Source organism: Chiloscyllium plagiosum, unplaced genomic scaffold (assembly GCF_037043375.1).
Source record: "Chiloscyllium plagiosum isolate Xiang-an unplaced genomic scaffold, Cpla_swu_hap1 HiC_scaffold_29, whole genome shotgun sequence".
Taxonomy (NCBI): Eukaryota; Metazoa; Chordata; class Chondrichthyes; order Orectolobiformes; family Hemiscylliidae; genus Chiloscyllium; species Chiloscyllium plagiosum.
The window spans coordinates 21,815,406-21,834,586 of record NW_028270167.1 but is presented as its reverse complement, the minus strand read 5'-3'; the positions used below and the strand labels follow the sequence as shown (position 1 = coordinate 21,834,586).

The 19,181-nt window shown below is 37.9% G+C and overlaps 1 protein-coding gene across 2 annotated transcripts in view; it reads right to left on the bottom strand.

Annotated features, from left to right (window-relative positions):
* Positions 1–187: 187 nt before the first annotated feature.
* Positions 188–19,181, bottom strand: part of ncapd3 (non-SMC condensin II complex, subunit D3) — an 82,527-nt gene continuing 63,533 nt past the window's right edge. For both annotated transcript variants that reach the window (XM_043676756.2, XM_043676759.2), the window contains 9 exons: positions 18,007–18,203; positions 12,467–12,577; positions 10,701–10,877; positions 9,045–9,229; positions 8,127–8,287; positions 7,120–7,209; positions 5,329–5,400; positions 3,631–3,691; positions 188–2,010 (listed from right to left, as the gene is read on the bottom strand). In XM_043676756.2, coding sequence (XP_043532691.2) covers positions 1,899–2,010; positions 3,631–3,691; positions 5,329–5,400; positions 7,120–7,209; positions 8,127–8,287; positions 9,045–9,229; positions 10,701–10,877; positions 12,467–12,577; positions 18,007–18,203 — 1,166 coding nt within the window. In that variant the 3' untranslated portion in view covers positions 188–1,898. The remainder of the gene's footprint in view (positions 2,011–3,630; positions 3,692–5,328; positions 5,401–7,119; positions 7,210–8,126; positions 8,288–9,044; positions 9,230–10,700; positions 10,878–12,466; positions 12,578–18,006; positions 18,204–19,181) is intronic.

Genomic DNA, 19,181 nt, shown 5'->3' with positions numbered 1-19,181 from the left:
GAATTAAATTCAAGTAAATGTGGCAGATAGTCAATCTCTAAATGTCCAAGTTTTTTGAAGTAAAATGAAATTTCCCCAAAACACTATAGTTCCTTGATACCAAGTACATTTGTATCAAAACAGGGTTTAAATCTCAGATTCTGGGTTTCTTTGAGTATTGTGAAGAAGAAATAAACAAGTATTTACATTAGTTTTAAAATTTTTAATATTCCTACATTTTCACTACTGTCATAGCTGTAATTAATTTAACTGCATATTTAAATGTGAAACACTGACAATTCAAATGATGCAACTCAACAGCAAATCTTAAAACTTTGGTTTGACTTAATTCATTCATCTGGTACTTCAAACACAGCTGTAGGATAACAAACTTTTAATTCGGTTTTTAATGTAGCTTTGCGTAACCTCAGGGATGTAAATAATCCTTCAGTCAAAATATCTTGTAGATTTCTATTTGAAACAGCACTGATTTATCAAGCCTACTACTTCAATCCTACTGCTGGGATTTTGCTGAATTTTTGTAGCTTGCTGAAAGGGCAGCAAGTTTACTAGAGCCATGCACAACTCCATTCAAAACTCTTATCCAAAACTGAAATTGAAATTTTCTTTGCTACTATACTTTACAGATTCTAACCAACCTTTGTAAAATTTCTCTTGAACACCATTCTTTTATATATGATTTATGCAAGTAATGCTCAATTATTCAGTTATGTAGGCAGAGCTTCAGACCCCAGCTGCTTACTTATTAAAAGGTTGCTGGGTAGTGAACAATAAAATTTCCACTTCTTTGCAATTATCTTAGTGGTTTACTTAAGTAGTATTTACTTTGCTTAACCACCTAGTAATTATGCTGAACATCCTTTGGGTCCCAAGAGAAAAAAAATATGTTTGATAGTTATTAAATTGAAGCACTAGTTCAACAGTAGATCTGAAACCAACAAAATAACTAGTTCCAATCTTCAGTACACAGCACCACCATGTGGTGCAATTAGGTAATTCAAATATTTGTCAGTTCTTCACTGTTCTTGCTGTTTTCAAAAAGAATTTGTATACACACACTGCCACAGTTTCGCACCTTTTAAAAGTGACATTGGAAATCTCAATGAGAATAAAGGATTGTTTAAACCACCAATCTGTATAAATCTTAATGTACAGAAACTGAATGGTTTCCTCAGAGGCATCCCAGTACATAAACATAATTATACATTGAAAAAGAAGCAAATATTACATTTACAATATTAATTACATAATTAAAGAATTTAAAGTCACTCAGCCTTTGGCCTTGTTTATTTAGCATAAAATTTGTTGTATATTGATTATTTTGTCACCATCTCTTTTCATTGTTCTTCAGAATGTGACAACCATATGACATATGAAGTGAATTTGTAATAGGACAGATTCATTACATCGCTTGAATCCATTTTTAAAACTAACTTCCAGTTTTACACACTCACATGGGGCTTCCTAAAGCAGACTGTAGTAATCTTGGAGGAGTCAAAGCAGGACCCGTACAGAAGTCCTGTTAAGATGTTTCAATACCCCAAAGGTGGTATAAACCTGCTAGGAAAACAAGTTTTTGTATTTCAGCTTAATTTGAATTCCCCTTGTAGCCTTGAGAATCCAGTGGGTTCACCAGAAGAATAGTAATACTAAGTATGCAGGACAGCTTTTAGTGGCTTGTTAGAATTGTAACTTTTCATTAGGCTGAGAAGTAACTAGGGAATCTGTAAAAGTAATTAACAAATGTTTTCAGTTCTCTGTATATTTTGGGAAAAGGGGTTTAAGAAATGAACTAAAAGGTGTCCACTGAAATGTCTTTCCCTTGAAGTAATTCTTTGAGCTTGTTCTCTAAGTATACAAAATTCTCAAAAGTACACAACTGCACAATATAAATTTCTTTAGTTTGAAGGCCTGAGGGGATATTTCTTCTGTGATCTTGTTCTGCCTTGGATTTGATTTGTGTTCCTGTTAGCTGGTGACTTCACATTCCACTGACGGGGATGAGGAACTCTAAGGGAACAGATACATAACATACAAAATGTATGAACCAAAGATTTACAAAAACAGTGAGCAATGAGTCAGTTTTTTAAAAAAAAAAGTTGTGACAATTTGTCTTGTAAGTTCTTTGTAAATATTATTCTTTAGCAGATTTAATGACTGATCTATTTGAAAGGACCATGAGTGATTATGGACAAACAAGGTTTTCTTGTTTTTCTTTCATCCTGAGAAGACCAGAGTATATCCCCTAAGAAACATTCAATGTTTTACCCCCTTAATATACAGAATATTTTTGGCATGAGCTGAAAACTGGGGGATCAGGAAGGAGGGTATGAATTGGTAGAAATTCTTAAAATAGATTTCTAGGATAAGTCAACTGTACTTGCAAATTAGTTACCATGAAGTAATGACTGCCATTAATTTAATGCTAAGTAGAAGTGCCAGCGAAACTGACAAAGTAATAAATAGTCACATTAAATGTTTGTAGCCAGTTTAGTTCTTTCAGCTTGTCTTGTCATTAGCTTCCAGATTTTGTTTAATCTCATCATACCTTCTGTTGCTGCAGTATTTGCATGTAAATGTGAATTTATGTGTAACTCAGAACAGGCAGATAGTGAAACATGCCATGTTAACAGCAAGGGAATAAGTTATCTAAAAGTGTTATGCGTTCAAATGACACTAAGGCTTTTAATTCTTTACCTTTGAAAAAACCTTCAGAGTCAGATTTCTTATGTATATTATACAGGGGAGCAAGGTAGTTAGTAAGTTTGCAGATGACACCAAAATTGGAGGTGTAGTGGACAGTAAAGGGGGTTACCTCAGATTACAACAGGATCTGGACCAGATGAGAAGTGGCAGATGGAGTTTAATTCAGATAAATGCGAGGTGCTGCATTTTGGGAAAGCAAATCTTAGCAGGACTTATACACTGAATGATAAGGTCCTAGAGAGTGTTGCTGAACAAAGAGACCTTGGAGTGCAAGTTCATAGCTCCTTGAAAGTGGAGTCGCAGGTAGATAGGATAGTGAAGGCAGCGTTTGGTATGCTTTCTTTTATTGGTCAGAGTATTGAGTACAGGAGTTGCAGCTGTACAGGACATTGGTTAGGCCACTGTTGGAATATTGTGTGCAATTCTGGGCCCCTTCCTATCGGAAAGATGTTGTGAAACTTGAAAGGGTTCAGAAAAGATTTACAAGGATATTGCCAGCGTTGGAGGATCTGAGCTACAGGGAGAGGCTGAACAGGCTGGGGCGTCGGAGCGTCCCTGGAGCGTCGGAGGCTGAGGGGTGACCTTATAGAGGTTTATAAAACTGAGAGGCATGGATAGAACTAGAGGGCATAGGTTTAGGGTGAGAGGGGAAAAATATAAAAAGTTGCCCCTTCGGTCTCTTTTCATGCAGAGGGTGGTACGTGTATGGAATGAGCTGCCAGAGGATGTGGTGGAGGCTGGTACAATTGCAACATTTCAGAGGCATTTGGATGGGTATATGAATAGGAAGGGTTTGGAGGGATATGGGCTGGGTGCTGGCAGGTGGGACTAGATTGGGTTGGACCGAAGGGTCTGTTTCCATGCTGTACATCTCTATGACTCTTTCAATGGCTGAATACAGCATTCTAGTATTTAGCTACTTACGGTTTATCTGGAGACATTAGACACAGCATGCTTTTCTGCTCCTCCTGTGCATGTTCCTCATCTGTTGTATTTAAAAAAGGCCAATCGCTTATTTCTCAGTTAGATAGCAATATCATAAAATAATGCAATTACAGTTTAAATCTTCAGTCATATTTAATTATTCCAGAGATTTATTGTGCATGTGCACTCAAGAACATCCAACATGACTAGTTCTCAATAAAATTAAGAATTTTGCTGTTAATATATATTTCTAAAAATCAGGTGTTACAGAATAGTGTTTACAGCGTTATTCCTTTTTAGAATTCGGAATTTTTGGGTTTTGGAATAAGTGACAGTTTAATGGTGAAATTTTAAAAAATCTTACTGAATAGCAGATGCGCCTATGAGTACTACGAGCTCTGAGACAGAATTGATGCCCCAACATCACATCTGAGTGACATGGGTCAAGTGGGTGTGGAGTCGGGTTAACTGTTTGCCCACCAACCAACCTTGTTATGGAGGAATAAAAACTTTGGATTTCAGATAAAGGACTGTGTACTTGTGTAACAAATCTGAAAAGTCTCTATCCAAATTACAAACAAATTTATTTTAAACCATAGTTATTCCTTCTAATGTTTTATTGCCAAACGGGCTCTATCTCAATGCATGTATTCAGTTTAACTTGTCTCGTTCCAGATATCAAGGGCCAAATGTTACAAACAGCAAAGTGATGGCACTTCTTGCTGACCTCAGAAGGTTGCCCACCAAGACCTAGTGAGTGCAGTGGCATGAATTTCACTTTACTGATGCTAGTTTCAATTCTGCCACCATTGACATAGGTATGCAAAATAACGATGGGTATAAGAGATAGTGGCTGAAATTGCTTTCCTAAAAAAAAGAATTTAACATTCCATCCAGGGCTGAAGAGCTGTTCATTAGTATACCATTAAGAACCCAAATACACCACTACCTATACTCAAACAGTAAATTTAATCACTTGCAAAAATTTTGATATTTGGTCGCAAAATCTTCAGCTTTAGCTCATTTTTGTCATTACCAATACTACTCCCAGTCGTGAATCTCTGCCACACTTGTTCTTCTCTCATTCAAATCAGAAAAATTGCTACAAAATCTGAATCAGCTTTTCACTGCTAGATTCAAAATCTTGACGAATAATGAGGTGTAGTTGGCATCTCAAAAGACCCAGCATGGGCTTTAATCTGTTGAAAATATTACCCATGAAAAATGTCAACCTTCTACATGAATATATGGTGATTCAATAAGGTGCCATTCTTTTTCCCAAAGGAGACTAATACTTGAAAGTGGAGTTCATGTCACTCGAGAGATCCAAGACTTAAATCATAACTGGAAGAATAGGAATCTCAAACAACAATGTTGAAATTATGAGAGCAACCTCTGCTATCTACATGTAATTAGGACAACAGTGACAGCCTAGATTTTGTGGTTGGAACAACCACAGAACTATCAGCAATCTTTATTAGAGATTTTGTAAAAGGCTAATGCACAGCTGAAAAATATTCCAGAAGGCTAAAATGTTTACATGTCCCTCTAGCTGGCTTACATACTGAAACGAACAAATATTTTTCAGAAGTAGAATCCTATATTAAATATACAAATTACAAAAAAGGTAGGTACAAAAAAAAACTGCTTGATATTTTAGTTGCAAGTTAAAATGCAACAGGCACACTGCAAACTCACATTTTTCAGACGGCGTTTGTGTTGTACTGATGTAACTGACTCCTGCAGCAAAGGTCACATTATCAATTGTTCCTGAAAGAAAATGGACTAATTAATTACTAAAGAAGCATATTTATTACTGGTATACAGTTGTACTATTTTAATTGGATACTAGACTTTCTTTGGAAGCTGAGCATATTTTTGACTGAGTATAGAACAGATTATAAGGCTGTTTATGCATTGATGCCAAACCTAACAGGATTGCAAATAAGGTTTTATTCCATACTGAACTCTCAGCACTTAAATCTAGTTCCCCAAATGAATTGTATTATCCAGCCAACTTTGTCATCTTTCCTGAAAATGATTGATCCTACATCAGTTCAAACGTGTTGACAATCCATTTTCATCCCCAACCCAATTATCATAATTAGCAGATTATTTGGACATTCTGGAATTTAGTTGTGGGGAAAGAAATAAAGGATAAAGTAGAAAATGGCAATTGGAAGATTTAGACTGTGCACAGTACTTAAGTCTTTTAAATATTGATTTCTAAATAGTTCCAAGTGAGACGTGGTGACAAGGATGTGAATCTATTGAGATTCACAGCACCGCCTACTGGTAAAAAAACAAATTGGGCACTGAGCAAAATCAAATTTTTTTTGCAGAAATTTTAAATCAGACAAGGTTTGAAATCAGTGTTGCTCATAGCATTATAATGAACCTCTCCAGAGGATAGCAAGGCAGCAGAATTGTACTTTCCTACTGAAGTGCTAAAGTACTGTACTAACTCTGCCATGGATTCTGAAGCTTATATGAGAGGAAATGTTCAAAGGACAACAGGGAAGTTGTCATGGCCCATCTAAAATCCATCCCTCACTCACAGTAAAATTATATGGTCATGTATCTCTCTGCTGCTTATGAAGCCTCAGCTTCCTGGCCTCAAAAGGTCTTTCAGATGTCCTGGGTTATGAAAGTTATTTTTCCATAACAGAGTTAATGTTTTTAAATATCACAATTTTAATTAGATATGAATTAAAATTCAGTTAACCAATTAATTCAATTGGTACTTTGTGTATTTTACAAAATTCCTTCTCAATCTAGGTAGATTGCCATAATCTGATTGCTGCTGCATTTTCTATGATTAATGGGTAAAACACTAATTTCTACAGATTCTTCCAATGTCATCAGTATTGCTACAACTAAGAGGTCTGATTTTTCTTTCAGCTATTGAACTTGGAAGAGAATTTTCCCAACAAATTCAACTTATCCACAAGTAGAAACTTTAACTCAAACCCAATTAGTGTGTTCTATCGCACAGTTCCTTCTTGTGTAGTATTTTTACAGCAATTTGTAAGTCAATATTTAATTGAAATTAATAGTATATAGCACTTCTGCAAACTCAATGTTCAGTGTTTCATTTGAAATGCACAAATAATTCATTCTGGCAACTGTACATTTCAAAATCATAATTCAGTACTGAATTGTTGGAGGAGGCACAAATCAAGTTTCAGTTTCAGTCCAAGTATGGATCTGGCTGGGATAGTGGGTAGATGCCTGAATAGTATGACCACCAGGACACTATCAGAATGCCCATCACTAAAGGTGGCACTACTCTGCTGCAGAGAAAGTTGGAGGTGAAGGTTATTAGATATTTTCAGGGCAGAGATAAATTATGGCCTAACAAGGGTTACTGGGTTAGGTGGGAAAGTGTAGAGGTGCCACAGTTCACCATTTATTGAATTGCAAGCAGGTTAGTGCAGTCAAATGACCTGCTCTTGTTCCCAATTTATACAGGACTGTAACTACACTTACGATCAGGAGTACTGACAGCTCGTTCAACCACAGATGAATTAGCAGACAAAGCTTCTGATCTTGTACGCTGTCCTGAGCCCTGGAATGAAACTTCGCAAAGAGAATATTAGTTAAACAAGTGTGAAGAGTGTTCATTTTAACATTAAAGCCTAAACATTGAGCTACAATATTCAAGTTTATGTACCCTCACTGAATGCTTGGACAAACGTTTACCTTATGTAATGCCAAGTAAAATAACCCTTGGATTTACAAAAAAACCCCAACAGATTTCCATAAATCTTATTAATAGTCTAAATTTAATGAAATTACAGCAGTGAATGGCAATAGCAATTTATAAGTGAGGAAAATCACACAAGGCCAACACCGCTGTGCCAGCTCCCTGCAAGGGCAATCTAAAACAATTCGCACTCTGCTGTCTCCCCATAAACATCTATTCCTGAAAAATACAGTGTGCTCTACTCACTTATTGTCCTCGGCAAAACACTTCATACCGTACCAACTTTGGAATTCAATTTCTAATTTCTTCATGCTCAATTTCATAATGAATTTCAATCTGATGACTCCTGATCAGTGACACAGCAAACCCCCACCCCTCCCTAACCAAAACTAAAGTCTGAGGTAAAGAAATCAACTCTGCTGTCTCTATTGGTATCTAAAAGAGCAACTAATTTTTGTTGCGAAGATTGGACCTGGGCTCTTTCTAGTCAGTTATCCACAGTATCACCTGGAGGTGCATTCATTTGCTATCATGGTATAATCTCCTAGGTCTGTGGCTTCATTAAATAATCTTGAGCACAAAGGATACAGAAATGCCATCTTAACATAGTATTTTAAAAATTGCTTATTTTACACAAAACAAAAAAACTGTACTCATAGGATATAAGTTTTAGGCATTTGAAATTCCCTGTTTCATTAGGAAAACTGCATATTTTTGAAAAAGGATTCATTATCACACATCAGAAATTTAATTAAATTAACATAAGTGCCATCACTAAAAACTGTCCTACCAACAGAACAGTCATGTCCAACAGCCAGTCTTTGTTCTATGTTACTGTTTCCGATGGAAGACGATGGAATCCACCCAGAGCTGCTTTTGCGTTTTTTCTTATCCAATTCTGCTGCCTTCCTTGCAGAATTCAGAATAGCCACTGAACTCAGTGACACCGATCTGTAATGCACAGATGCACATAGCTTCAGTTTTTTTATATGTATAGCCCAGGCTGTATTTTAGTTCATTCTCAGTTTGATAGAGAATAAAATTTTAGACAAAGTTGGTAAAACTTTGGTGAAGCTGCAACTGACACCAGCTGATGCTTTTCTGCATTTATAATCTTCTTCCAGATCCTATATTCTATTGTGTGAAAGCCAAAAGAACTGCAGATGCCCCAATGAGAAACTGGAAGGGTCAGCAGACCTGGAATGTTAACTCTGCTGGAAAAACCCAGCAGGTCTGGCAGCATCCATGGAGAAAAAGCCGTTTGTTTTTTTTTGTTTAGTTTGCGCTAGCATGATACTCAAGATGAATATCTCGTACATTTCACTGGAATTGCTTTTCACACGTAAGCGATAATTAAATGTCAACATCCAGTGACACATTTAAGCATTTAAAATAGCTCAGTACAACAATGGTTGTTTTATTTTGGGCATACCCATGGTCCTGCATATTGAATTACATATTAAACTTTTATTCGTTTTATTGGGTAACTGTAGTTCAGAGTTAAATGTCAGGATATAAGAACACTAAATTGCAAGAGGTATCAGTCCATCATTCAATTCAATAAAGCTATGAAACACCAAATTCATTATCCATTCAAAACCAAAAGCACAAAGAAGCAGCCATTTTTGTTTCATGGCAGTTACATGGTAGTGGTCCATCAGAAAATGATTTTAAAAATGCTATAAAGAGGATAATTTAGTTTTTCTACCTAGGTTTTGTGAATTTAGGTATTTTCAGCATTCCAGTTTTCGGAGTAATAAATCCGCATGAAGCCAAAGTGGGTGTCTTTTGCGGTGATGTTGTAGGTTGGGCTGTCTTCAGACCTAAAGGAGACGGTGCTTCACTGCCAGTCTGTGCATCAGACATTGCTGCAGGTGAAACTCTGGGTGATAACTTAAAAAAAGGTAAAAAATAAAAGTGAAATTGGGTTTTGACATTTAAGGCATATATAAACATGTTTGATTCTCACAACATTGGTAATATCCTAGCGGTCATATTACTTCTGTATTTCTGAGGGAAGCATTCACAGAAACTTAAGGCTTTAGTCTACTACTGATCTTTTCAGTCCTTTAATGCTGCACTGCCATTAAATTAAAAAATGGGGATGATTGACTGTAGTCTCATCTCCATAAGATACAAGACCAGAGTGCTCTGGTACGTTTCCTCAACCCTATTTTCCAGTCTTCTCCCCATATCCCTTGATCCTCTTACTAATCAAGAACCTATTGCTGTCTTAAAGAAGCTCAGTGATTTGGCCTCCACAGCATTCTGATGCAATGAATTTCACAGACTCACTATCCACTGACTGAAGAAAATACTCCTCCTCTCGTTCTAAAAGGTCATTCCTTCACTTGGGACTGTGCGTGCATGTCCTAGTATCCTCTAGTAGTGGAAACATCATCTCCATGTCCATTCTGTCCAGGCCTCTCAATATCCTATACATTTCAAAAAAACCTCCCTCCCTTCAACCTTCTAAACTCGATAGAGTATCAACCCAGATTCCTCAATGGCTCCTCATACAACAAACCCTTGATTCCAAGGATCATTTTTGTGAATCTCCTCTGGACCCCCGCTCCAATGGAGCATTTATTTCCTTAGATATAGAACCCAAGATTGCTCACAATATTCCAAACTCAGTCTGACCAGAACTTTATATGGCCTCAGCAGTACACTGCTACACTTGTATTACAGCTGTCTCAAAACGAATGCTAACATTGCATTTGCCTTCCTAAATAGTGATGGTCACTGCATTCACTTCAAGAGTCCTGAACCAGGACTCCCAAGTCCTTTTGTGCTTCAGATTTCTAAACCTTTCCCCAGTTAGAAAATAGTCTACACCACATTCTCCCCACTAAAGTGCATAACCCCATGCTTTCTTCATTCTATTCCATCTGCCACTATTTTGTCTATTCTCTTTGTCTGTCCAAGTTTTTCTGCAGCCTCCCACTTCCTCAACACTACCCACTTACCGGTCTGTCTCTCATAACCTTTACACCCATCCAAACAAAAATCGATCTAGCTCCATCTTGAATAAATTCAATTACCCATACTCTATTTTTTCTGAGACAAAGGCTAAATTACCCAGAGAGGAAAAAAAAATTCATTATAATGTTAAAATGAAACCTCATTCTTAATTTGCTCCCAAATGCTCACAATTAATGCCAATATTCCATTTGCCTTTAGAAACAACATTAATTTAAAAATTTTATTGTGAAATAGAAAGAAATAGTTCTTGTACAGAGGCACAATGGAAAGCTGGAGTGAACTTATGTCAATTTGTGATGACAGTCTACAGTTCTGTAGTGCAAAGCATTCCAAGATATTTTATGAAAGTGTAATCAAATAACAACCAGCTGAGACGTACTACAGTTGTGCTTGTTGGGTTTGCCATTTCCAGTGCAGTTGGTAGATTTTGTCTTTCCTCTTCCTCCCTAACAAGCTGTTCTTCATATTTTTTTAGATCATATTCCAATTCAGCTGCCAGTTGTTTATCAACAGCAAAGAAATCCTTGACCTCATTTCGATAATCCTGCATTACTTCCTGCAGAAATTGAAAATGAACACTGTATTAAAGACAAAATCTTCCTTTATCTCTATCACAGTGAAACGTGTGCAGGTGCTGAACTTTGCATGCCTGCAGTAGCCCATGTGTGCTGTTTCCTTAGTAGTCCGACTTTCAGGGGAAGGCTCCAAGGAAATGTTAAACATGATCCTTAAAGAAGGAATCTTATCAATGCCCCAATTCCATTTTCATCTCAGCAGTCAACAGCACGAGCAGAACCAGAGAAAGATATCATGTTCCTAACCACTGAGTTCGGAGTGTGGACACATCCAGCAAAAAGAAATCATTTCAGATTTGCGTAGCAACGTTATAAAAAAGATTAGGCATGTGAAAGGAACTTCAAATCACAGAAGAAAGCAGGTAGTTTGAGAGGCCAAGCTCCTGTTTCTCATACATTAGATTTTTGCAAAGGTAGCCACAAACAGTGCTGGATAGGCATTTGGTTGCTGGATCGGTATGTGGTCACCTTCCTCCAATTGCTGGTTTTCCAAAGCCTTAGAAAACCTATCCTGCACTGTAAGCCATTAAATGAAAAATTTTAAAAAAAGTTTGAAGCACATATCCTTATTGAAACATTATCTAGTGTTAGCTGTGGTCCAGTTGGTAGCAATATCGCCTTAGAGTAAAAGATATCCAGCTTCAATTCCACTGCAGGGCTTGAGCACAAAAACCAAGACTAAAAGATCACTGCACAGTTGGCCTCACCAAATTTCAATGCCACATTTGATTGCTGAAGGGTTTGTTAAAGATTCCGAAGGCACCATCTCAAAGAATATTAGGGCTAGTTCATCCTGTGTCAATATTTATCCCCCAATTTGTATCACAAAAGAACACATCATCAGGTCATTCCACATTACTGTCTGTAGGACTGTGCTAAGTGCAAATTTGGCTATATTACAACAGCAAGCATACTTTATAAGTACTTAAAACATAAACTCTATATGTTAGCGATCTGATACAGAAACAAATTGCTGAAACTCAGCAAGTCTGCGGGAAGAAACCTAAGTAATGTTTTGAGACCAATGAGTCTTCATCTGTTCTGAAGGACAGTGGGCATGAAAGGGCTATACAAATATAAATACATAGTTTTTATTTCCTTTTAAAATTATTGACCTCTCAAGAATTAATGAACTGCAACACACCTCCAATTTTTTTTGTATTTTAACCCTTTAGCCACCTATCATATTAAAATTAGCCCTTTACTGTTAGCATGACACCTTGCGGCCATGTACAGAAATAGCCTAAAACGGTTAAAAACAGCCCCAAACGTATGCCAGTCTAATCCTGAACAGTACCCTCCAACAGAATTACAAATGGATCTACATTATATGCCTTACATCAAAGGTTTTTTCTCAGGTGCCAATTCATATTGCCCAATATTCTACTTCTATTAGAAATGAAGAGCTTTCTGTAACTGTTTTAAAAAGATCATCCAGGTTATAATTACAATCCATGCATCTATTAATTTATTCAATGTCCACAGTTCTAGATTTATTGTTTCAGAATGTCGGGACATTCAGGGAATAAGAATAGTGCATGAACAACAATTTCCAACAGCGGTCTCTTACACGCAAGTAATGCATGAGATCCTTTAGTGCCGGGAGATGTTTCTGTTCCAGTTGATTCTTTAAGGATGTTACAATAGGGATGATGTTTTCTACAAAATTCTTCTTTTGCACCTGTAAACAAAAAAGCAGTTGTTTTGAGTCTTCAATAAACAAACTAATTTTCATCTTTCAATAGATTGTTTACCAAAAATGAAAAGCTTATAGATACTTATAAATAAATGGAATATATATCAGCTAAATGTATGACTTGTTGATTGATGATAGCAGCACATTATAGAGTCATACACCATAAAAATTGGCTCTTCGGCCCAAACTACAGTAATCGGCATGGTGGCTCAGTGGTTAGCACTGCTGCCTCACAACGCTAGGGATCCGGGTTCAATTCCCACCTCGGGCAACTGTCTGTGTGGAGTTTGCACATTCTTCCTGTGTCTGCGTGGGTTTCCTCTGGGTGCTCTGGTTTCCTCCCACAATCAAAAGATGTGCAGGCTAGGTGATTTGACCATGCTAAATTGTCCATAGTGTTCAGGGGCGTATAGGTTATGTGCATTAGTATGGGGTAAATATAAAGTAGGGGAAATGGGTCTGGGTGGGTTACTCTTCAGAGGGTTGGTGTGGACTTGTTGGGGGTAGAGGACCTGTTACCACACTAGGGATTCTATGATTCTATCCCATTTAACGACACTTGGTCCATAAAGCATCCTTTTATTGCCATAACCTGACAGCATTTGTCCAGTGTTCTTTCTTCAGTTCCATCACTTGGTGAATTAGACTTTTCTACCTCATTTATATTTCAGCATTTCAGTTCTCCAAAATTATGTTATGAAATTAAACTGGTTTTCATTTTGAAATTGAAAACCTGTGTTTGTTTTCTGAATATCTCAGCAAATTTATCCAGTAAGCAGCTAAACGGTTAGGAAACTAAAGGCTTGGTCTGCTCTCTAATCTGTGTCAAGAAGGTACAACAATAAGTGTCCCACAGTAGTTCTGGCATTGATCATTATCCAGTGACAAATATTGGTAGTAGGCACGTGCATTTCAGATCAGAACAGGATGAGGCTTCACTGCAATGTCCCTATGATAAATAAGGCGCCAAAATTCACTGCCAAAGATTAGACACAAATACAGGACATGCTAAGCCAGCTGATGAGGCAAATAAAAAATACATTTGATTAACTAGATGACAACAGGAGTTTAAATCTTGATATTGCAATGAAATGTAATCCATTTTTGGTTGGCATGGTTGAAGATCGACTATAAATACACTGCAGTAGTGAAGGTACATAATACATTTCCATCATAGGAGTTGCTTTATAACACGGACTTTACCAGTCATCGAGATATACAGCACGAAGACAGACCCTTCTGTCCAACTTGTCCATGCCGACCAGATACTCTAAACTAATCCAGTCCCATTTGTCAGTACTTGGCCCATATCCCTCTAAACCTTTCCTATTCATATACCCACTCAGATGCCTTTTAAATGTTGTAATTGTACCAGACTCCACCACTTCTCTGGCAGCTCATTTCACACATGCACAACCCTCTATGAAAATGTTGCCCCCCAGGTGCCTTTTTAATCTTTCCCCTCTCACCTTAAACATTTGCCCTCTAATTCTGGACTCGCCCACACAGGGAAAAGACCTTGTCTATTTACCCTATCCATGCCCATCATGATTTTATAAACATCTAGAAGATCAATCCTCAGACTTTGAAGCTCTCGGGAAAATAGCCTGGATTCAGCCTATTCCTGTAGCTCAAATCCTCCAACCCTGGCAACATCCTTGTAAATCTTTTGTGAATCCTTTCAAGTTTCACAACACCCTTCCAATAGGAGGGAGACCAGAATTGCACACAATATTCCAAAACTGGCCGAATGTCCTGTAGAGCTGCATCATGACATTCCAACTCCTATACTCAAATGCTCTGACTAACAAAGGAAAGCATATGAAATACCTTCACTTTCACAGAATCATAGAATCTCTATATTTGGAAACAGGTCATTTAGCCCACAAGTCCACACTGACCCTCTCAAGAGTACCCCACTCAGACCCATTCTCCTACTTTATTACTCTTTTGTTCTTAATTTACAGATAAAATCCTTTTGATTCTCCTTAACTCTATTTGCCAAAGCTATCTCATGTACCCCTTTTGCCCTCCTGATTTCCATTTTAAGTATACTCCAACTGCCTTTATATGATACGGATTCATTCGATCTCTCCTGTCTACACTTAAACATATGCTTCCTCCCTTGATCGAAACCTCAATTTCTCTCGTCATCCTGCATTCCCTACACCTACCAGCGTTATCTTTCACCCTAACAGGAACATACTGCCTTTGGACTATCATTACCTCATTTTTGAAGGCTTCCAATTTTCAGCTGTTCCGTTATCTGCAACCATCCATCCTCAATAAACTTTTGAATGTTCTTGCCCAATACCGTCAAAATTGGCTTTCCTTCAATTTAGAACTATAACTTTGAGAACAGCTCTATCCTTCGCCATCACTATAGAATTACGGTCGCTGGCCCCAAAGTGCTCCCCCACTGACACCTGTCACCTGCCCTGCCTTATTTCCCCTACAGTAGGTCAAGTTGTGCACCTACTGTAGTAGGTACATTCACACACTGAATCAGAAAATTTTCTTGTACACACTTAAATTCCTCTCCATCTAAATGCTTAATATTATGGCAGTCCCAGTCTATGTTTGGAAAATACCCTATCATTACCACCCTATTATTCTTACAGGTAGCTAAGATCTCCGTACAAATTTGTTTCTCAATTTCCTGCTGACTATTGGGAGGTCTATAGTACAATCCCAATAATGTGATCATCCCTTTCTTATTTCTCACCTAATAACTTCCTTGGACGTATTCCCAAGAATATCCTAATATAGCCATGATGTTAATCCTGTTCAAAAATGCCACTCCCCCTCCTCTCCTGCACCCTTTCTATCCTTCCTGTATCATTTGTACCCTGGAATATTAAGCTGCCAATCCTGTCCATCCCACAGCCTCATCTCTGTAATTACTATGATATCCCAGGCCCATGTCCCTAACCATGCCAAGTTCATCTGCCTTCCCTGTTCGACCTCTTGCATTGAAATAAAAGCATTTTAATTTATCATTTAATCTACCTCATTCTCGGCTTTGTTCCTGCCTGCCCTGGCTGTTTGACTTGCTCCTTTCCCCAACTGTACCCATCTCGGACTGATCTCTTTCCTCACTATCTCTGTAGGTCCCACCCCCACCTTACTAATTTAAATTCTCCCGAGCAGCTCTAACAAATCTCCCTGCCAGTATATTAGTCCCTTCCAATTCACATGCAATCTGTCCTTATTGTACAGGTCACTACCCCAGAAGACATTCCAATGATCCAAAACTGCGAACCCTTCTCCCCTGCACTACCTCCTCAGCCATGCATTAATCTGTTCTATCATCCTATTCCTACCTTCACGAGCTCGTAGCACCAGGAGTATTCCAGATATTACTACCGGAGGACCTCCTGTTTAAATTCCTACCTAACTTCCTACATTCTCCCTTCAGAATCTCATCCTTTTCCCTTCCTATGTCATTAGTTCCAACGTGTACAATTAGCTCTGGCTGGTCCCACTTCCGATTTTACAATTTCCGAGATAACTTTGACCCTGGTACCAAGGAGGCAACATATCATTCTGATATCTCACTGCTGGCCCCAAAAATGACTATCTGTGCCTCTGACTCGGCACAGTTCCCTATCACAATTGATTACTTGGAACCTTACGTACCCCTCACTACGTTAGAGTCAGTGTCTGTATCAGAAACTTGGCTGTTTGTGCTCCATTTCCCTGACAGCCCATCGCCCCCGACATTTTCCAAAACAGCATACCTGTTAGAGATGGGGATAGCTACAGGGGACTCCTGCACTACCTGCCTCCCTCTCCTACCTTTCCTGGTGGTAACCAGTCTACCAGACTATATCTGTGGTTTTTCTCCCTTCCCATAACTGCCATCCATCACACCCAGTAGCTCCTGTAAATTCCTCATTGCCTCTTAACTGCTACTTCAACCGATCCATGCCCTCAGAAGATTCGCAACAAAAGACAATTCCTGTAGACATAAAACATCAGTAACATGGAAACTCTCCCTAATCTCCCACATCTGACAGGGAGAGCACACCACTCTATGAAAGGCCAACTTACTCCTTTAAAATTTACAGATCCAGAAAATAGCACAGTCTCACTGCTCGTAAAAATAACTTCTCCAGGCTAACTTAGTACCTATGCTTTATATTTTAAAAATTTAATCGAGGCAAATCTCAGTAAAACATATAATCAAAAAAGAACCCACTTTACTCACTATTGTAGATTTACAGCAAGGTTAAACTTAGAAACAATGCACTTAGCTTCCCCTGTGCTGTGAGCTCTCCCACACAAGGTCAGCTGTGAATTTCACTGCTAACATTTCTTAGACTTACTCTGATGTCCAGAGATACTCAAAAAGCAAAAGGCAGTATCTGTGCAGCTGGTGTGTAGCAGTGTAGGTTTCTTTCTCTAGCTGTGTGGTCTCTGCCTTTGTCCCTGTTGCTCCTTTTAAAAAGTGCCATCATTTTAATCTTTCCTCCCTTCCAAAGTTCCAAAACAATGCAACAGCTTATAAAACAGTAACTACTACTCGTGGAATTCGAAAAACAAAAATCACCTCCAACATGTAAAATACATCAATAAAAAAGGAACAGCTCTTACAGCCACAATTTTTCTTCTCATCAAATGAGATCTACAAAAGCCTTTAAAAAGCTTCAAGTGTTAGATTATCTTATGAAATTATTAATTTATTTTATTTCTAGAATTACTTCAGTCAAAATATTTTCAAAATCACTTAGAAAGGCATACCAAATTATCTTTGAAAGCAACGTTTTGAAAAATGTTTTGTGGGAGACAATAAAAACCTGTGCTTCTGTTATATGACAGCAAATTACCTCAAGTCAGATTAAAGCTTTTTTTAGATTAGTAAATTGGAGATAGGTCATACTTCCGTAGAAAGGGTACAAGAACTATCCTGCATAATTTAGGTATTCCACTTTCCATAAACTTCAGCTTATCCAAAGCTGTGCTGTCAGTACCCTAACCTGCACCAACTCCCATTTGTCAGTCACTGCAGCACCGTACATTGGCTCTTGGTTTGGCAACACCTCAAATTTTAAAATTCTTATTATTGTTTACAAGTTATTTCTCGCTTTCTCCCTTCCCCAGCTCTGCAGCCCCATCCAGCCAATGATAACTGCAGGACAAGTATTTTTAAAAATATAGACGCCATTATTTTACCTGAATGTCAAGGTATTATCTGATTAAATTACTAAAAGCTACCCACAATTCTTTTGTTCCAGTGTATCACTACATACAAAAGCTTGTGTGTAAAAATGTCTTTAATAAAATAGGGGTGCATGGACAGCTTTGAAATTGTGACAAAGTTATAAAATACTCCAAGAGTTCATCTTAATTAACAAGGCTGTACACCAAGTCCATTGCCATTTGCCTAGTGTCTGTAGTTAGAGATCTGTTACCTGAGATATGAGTTTTTTCTGTGCAGCCTGCATAACCGCATTAGCCATAGCCATTTCATCTTCCACCTGTGCTTCATCACCAGGTTTTGTTTTCATAGAGGACAGCTTGATCTCTTTGCAACTCATCACCACAAAAGTATCAGAGAGCAACTCATTTGCCTCCATATCCAAAGGAAGTACACCATCAACAAAGCAGGCTGAAAAAAAAAGTACAAAAATAAAAATCATTTTACAACTCTTCCAAAGCAAGATATAGCCTGGAAATGATACACATTTGAAATTTTACAGACCTTACATTTTAGGCAGGAAAAACTCAATTCATTTTTTTAAAAATGGATTTAAATTGTATTCACTACCAAATGATTGCTCATTTAAAGTGAGATTTATTCACATTTCTTTCTCAACCATAATGCATTGGAGTTGTGCATTAATGAGACTGTCACAAGGTAATTTCGATAAATGACAATTTTAAAAAAAAGTAGCTAGAGTACTTGGTTCATCCAGTCTGCTGCACCAGTTAGATCTGACTGTGCCCTCAACTCCTTTCCTGTCTGTTCCCAATAACCTTCAACTCCCTCGCAGATCAAAAATCCACTGAACTCAGTACCGAACATATACAAATGACCCAACTTTCCACGGACAGAATTCCAAATAGTTAATAACAGGAGAATGCTCATTTGAAAATTGTCCCCCTTGGTCTAGGTCTCCCCAGAAAGGGAAATGTCCTGTCAGCATTGATCTGGTCAAGCCGCCTCAATCACAAGATGACCTCAACTGAGATAATTTGTGTACATTATGACTAAGCATTATTTAAGGCTTAAACCAATAATAATTAGATTACTTTAATTTTTTTAAAAAACCATCAGAAAAGGAACTGAGCCACACGTGCTGAAAGCACCGAATCTGTCTGTATTTGTCTGGAGGTATCTAATTACTTCTTGCACAGTGGAGGGTGTCACAGTAGCTTAAAAAATAATGAAATAAAAGGCAGCCAGGGCCAAGTCTGCACAAGTCGACAATCAAGAGTGCAAGATTCACTGAGTAGCAATGATACAGGACAGGATTGGATTCAGCAATGATACTTACTTTGCCCGAATAGTCCACCAAAATTCATGAGTTGCACTCGCAGTAATAAGGTTGCAGGTCAAGTTAGAGGGTGTACAAAGAGTTTGTGT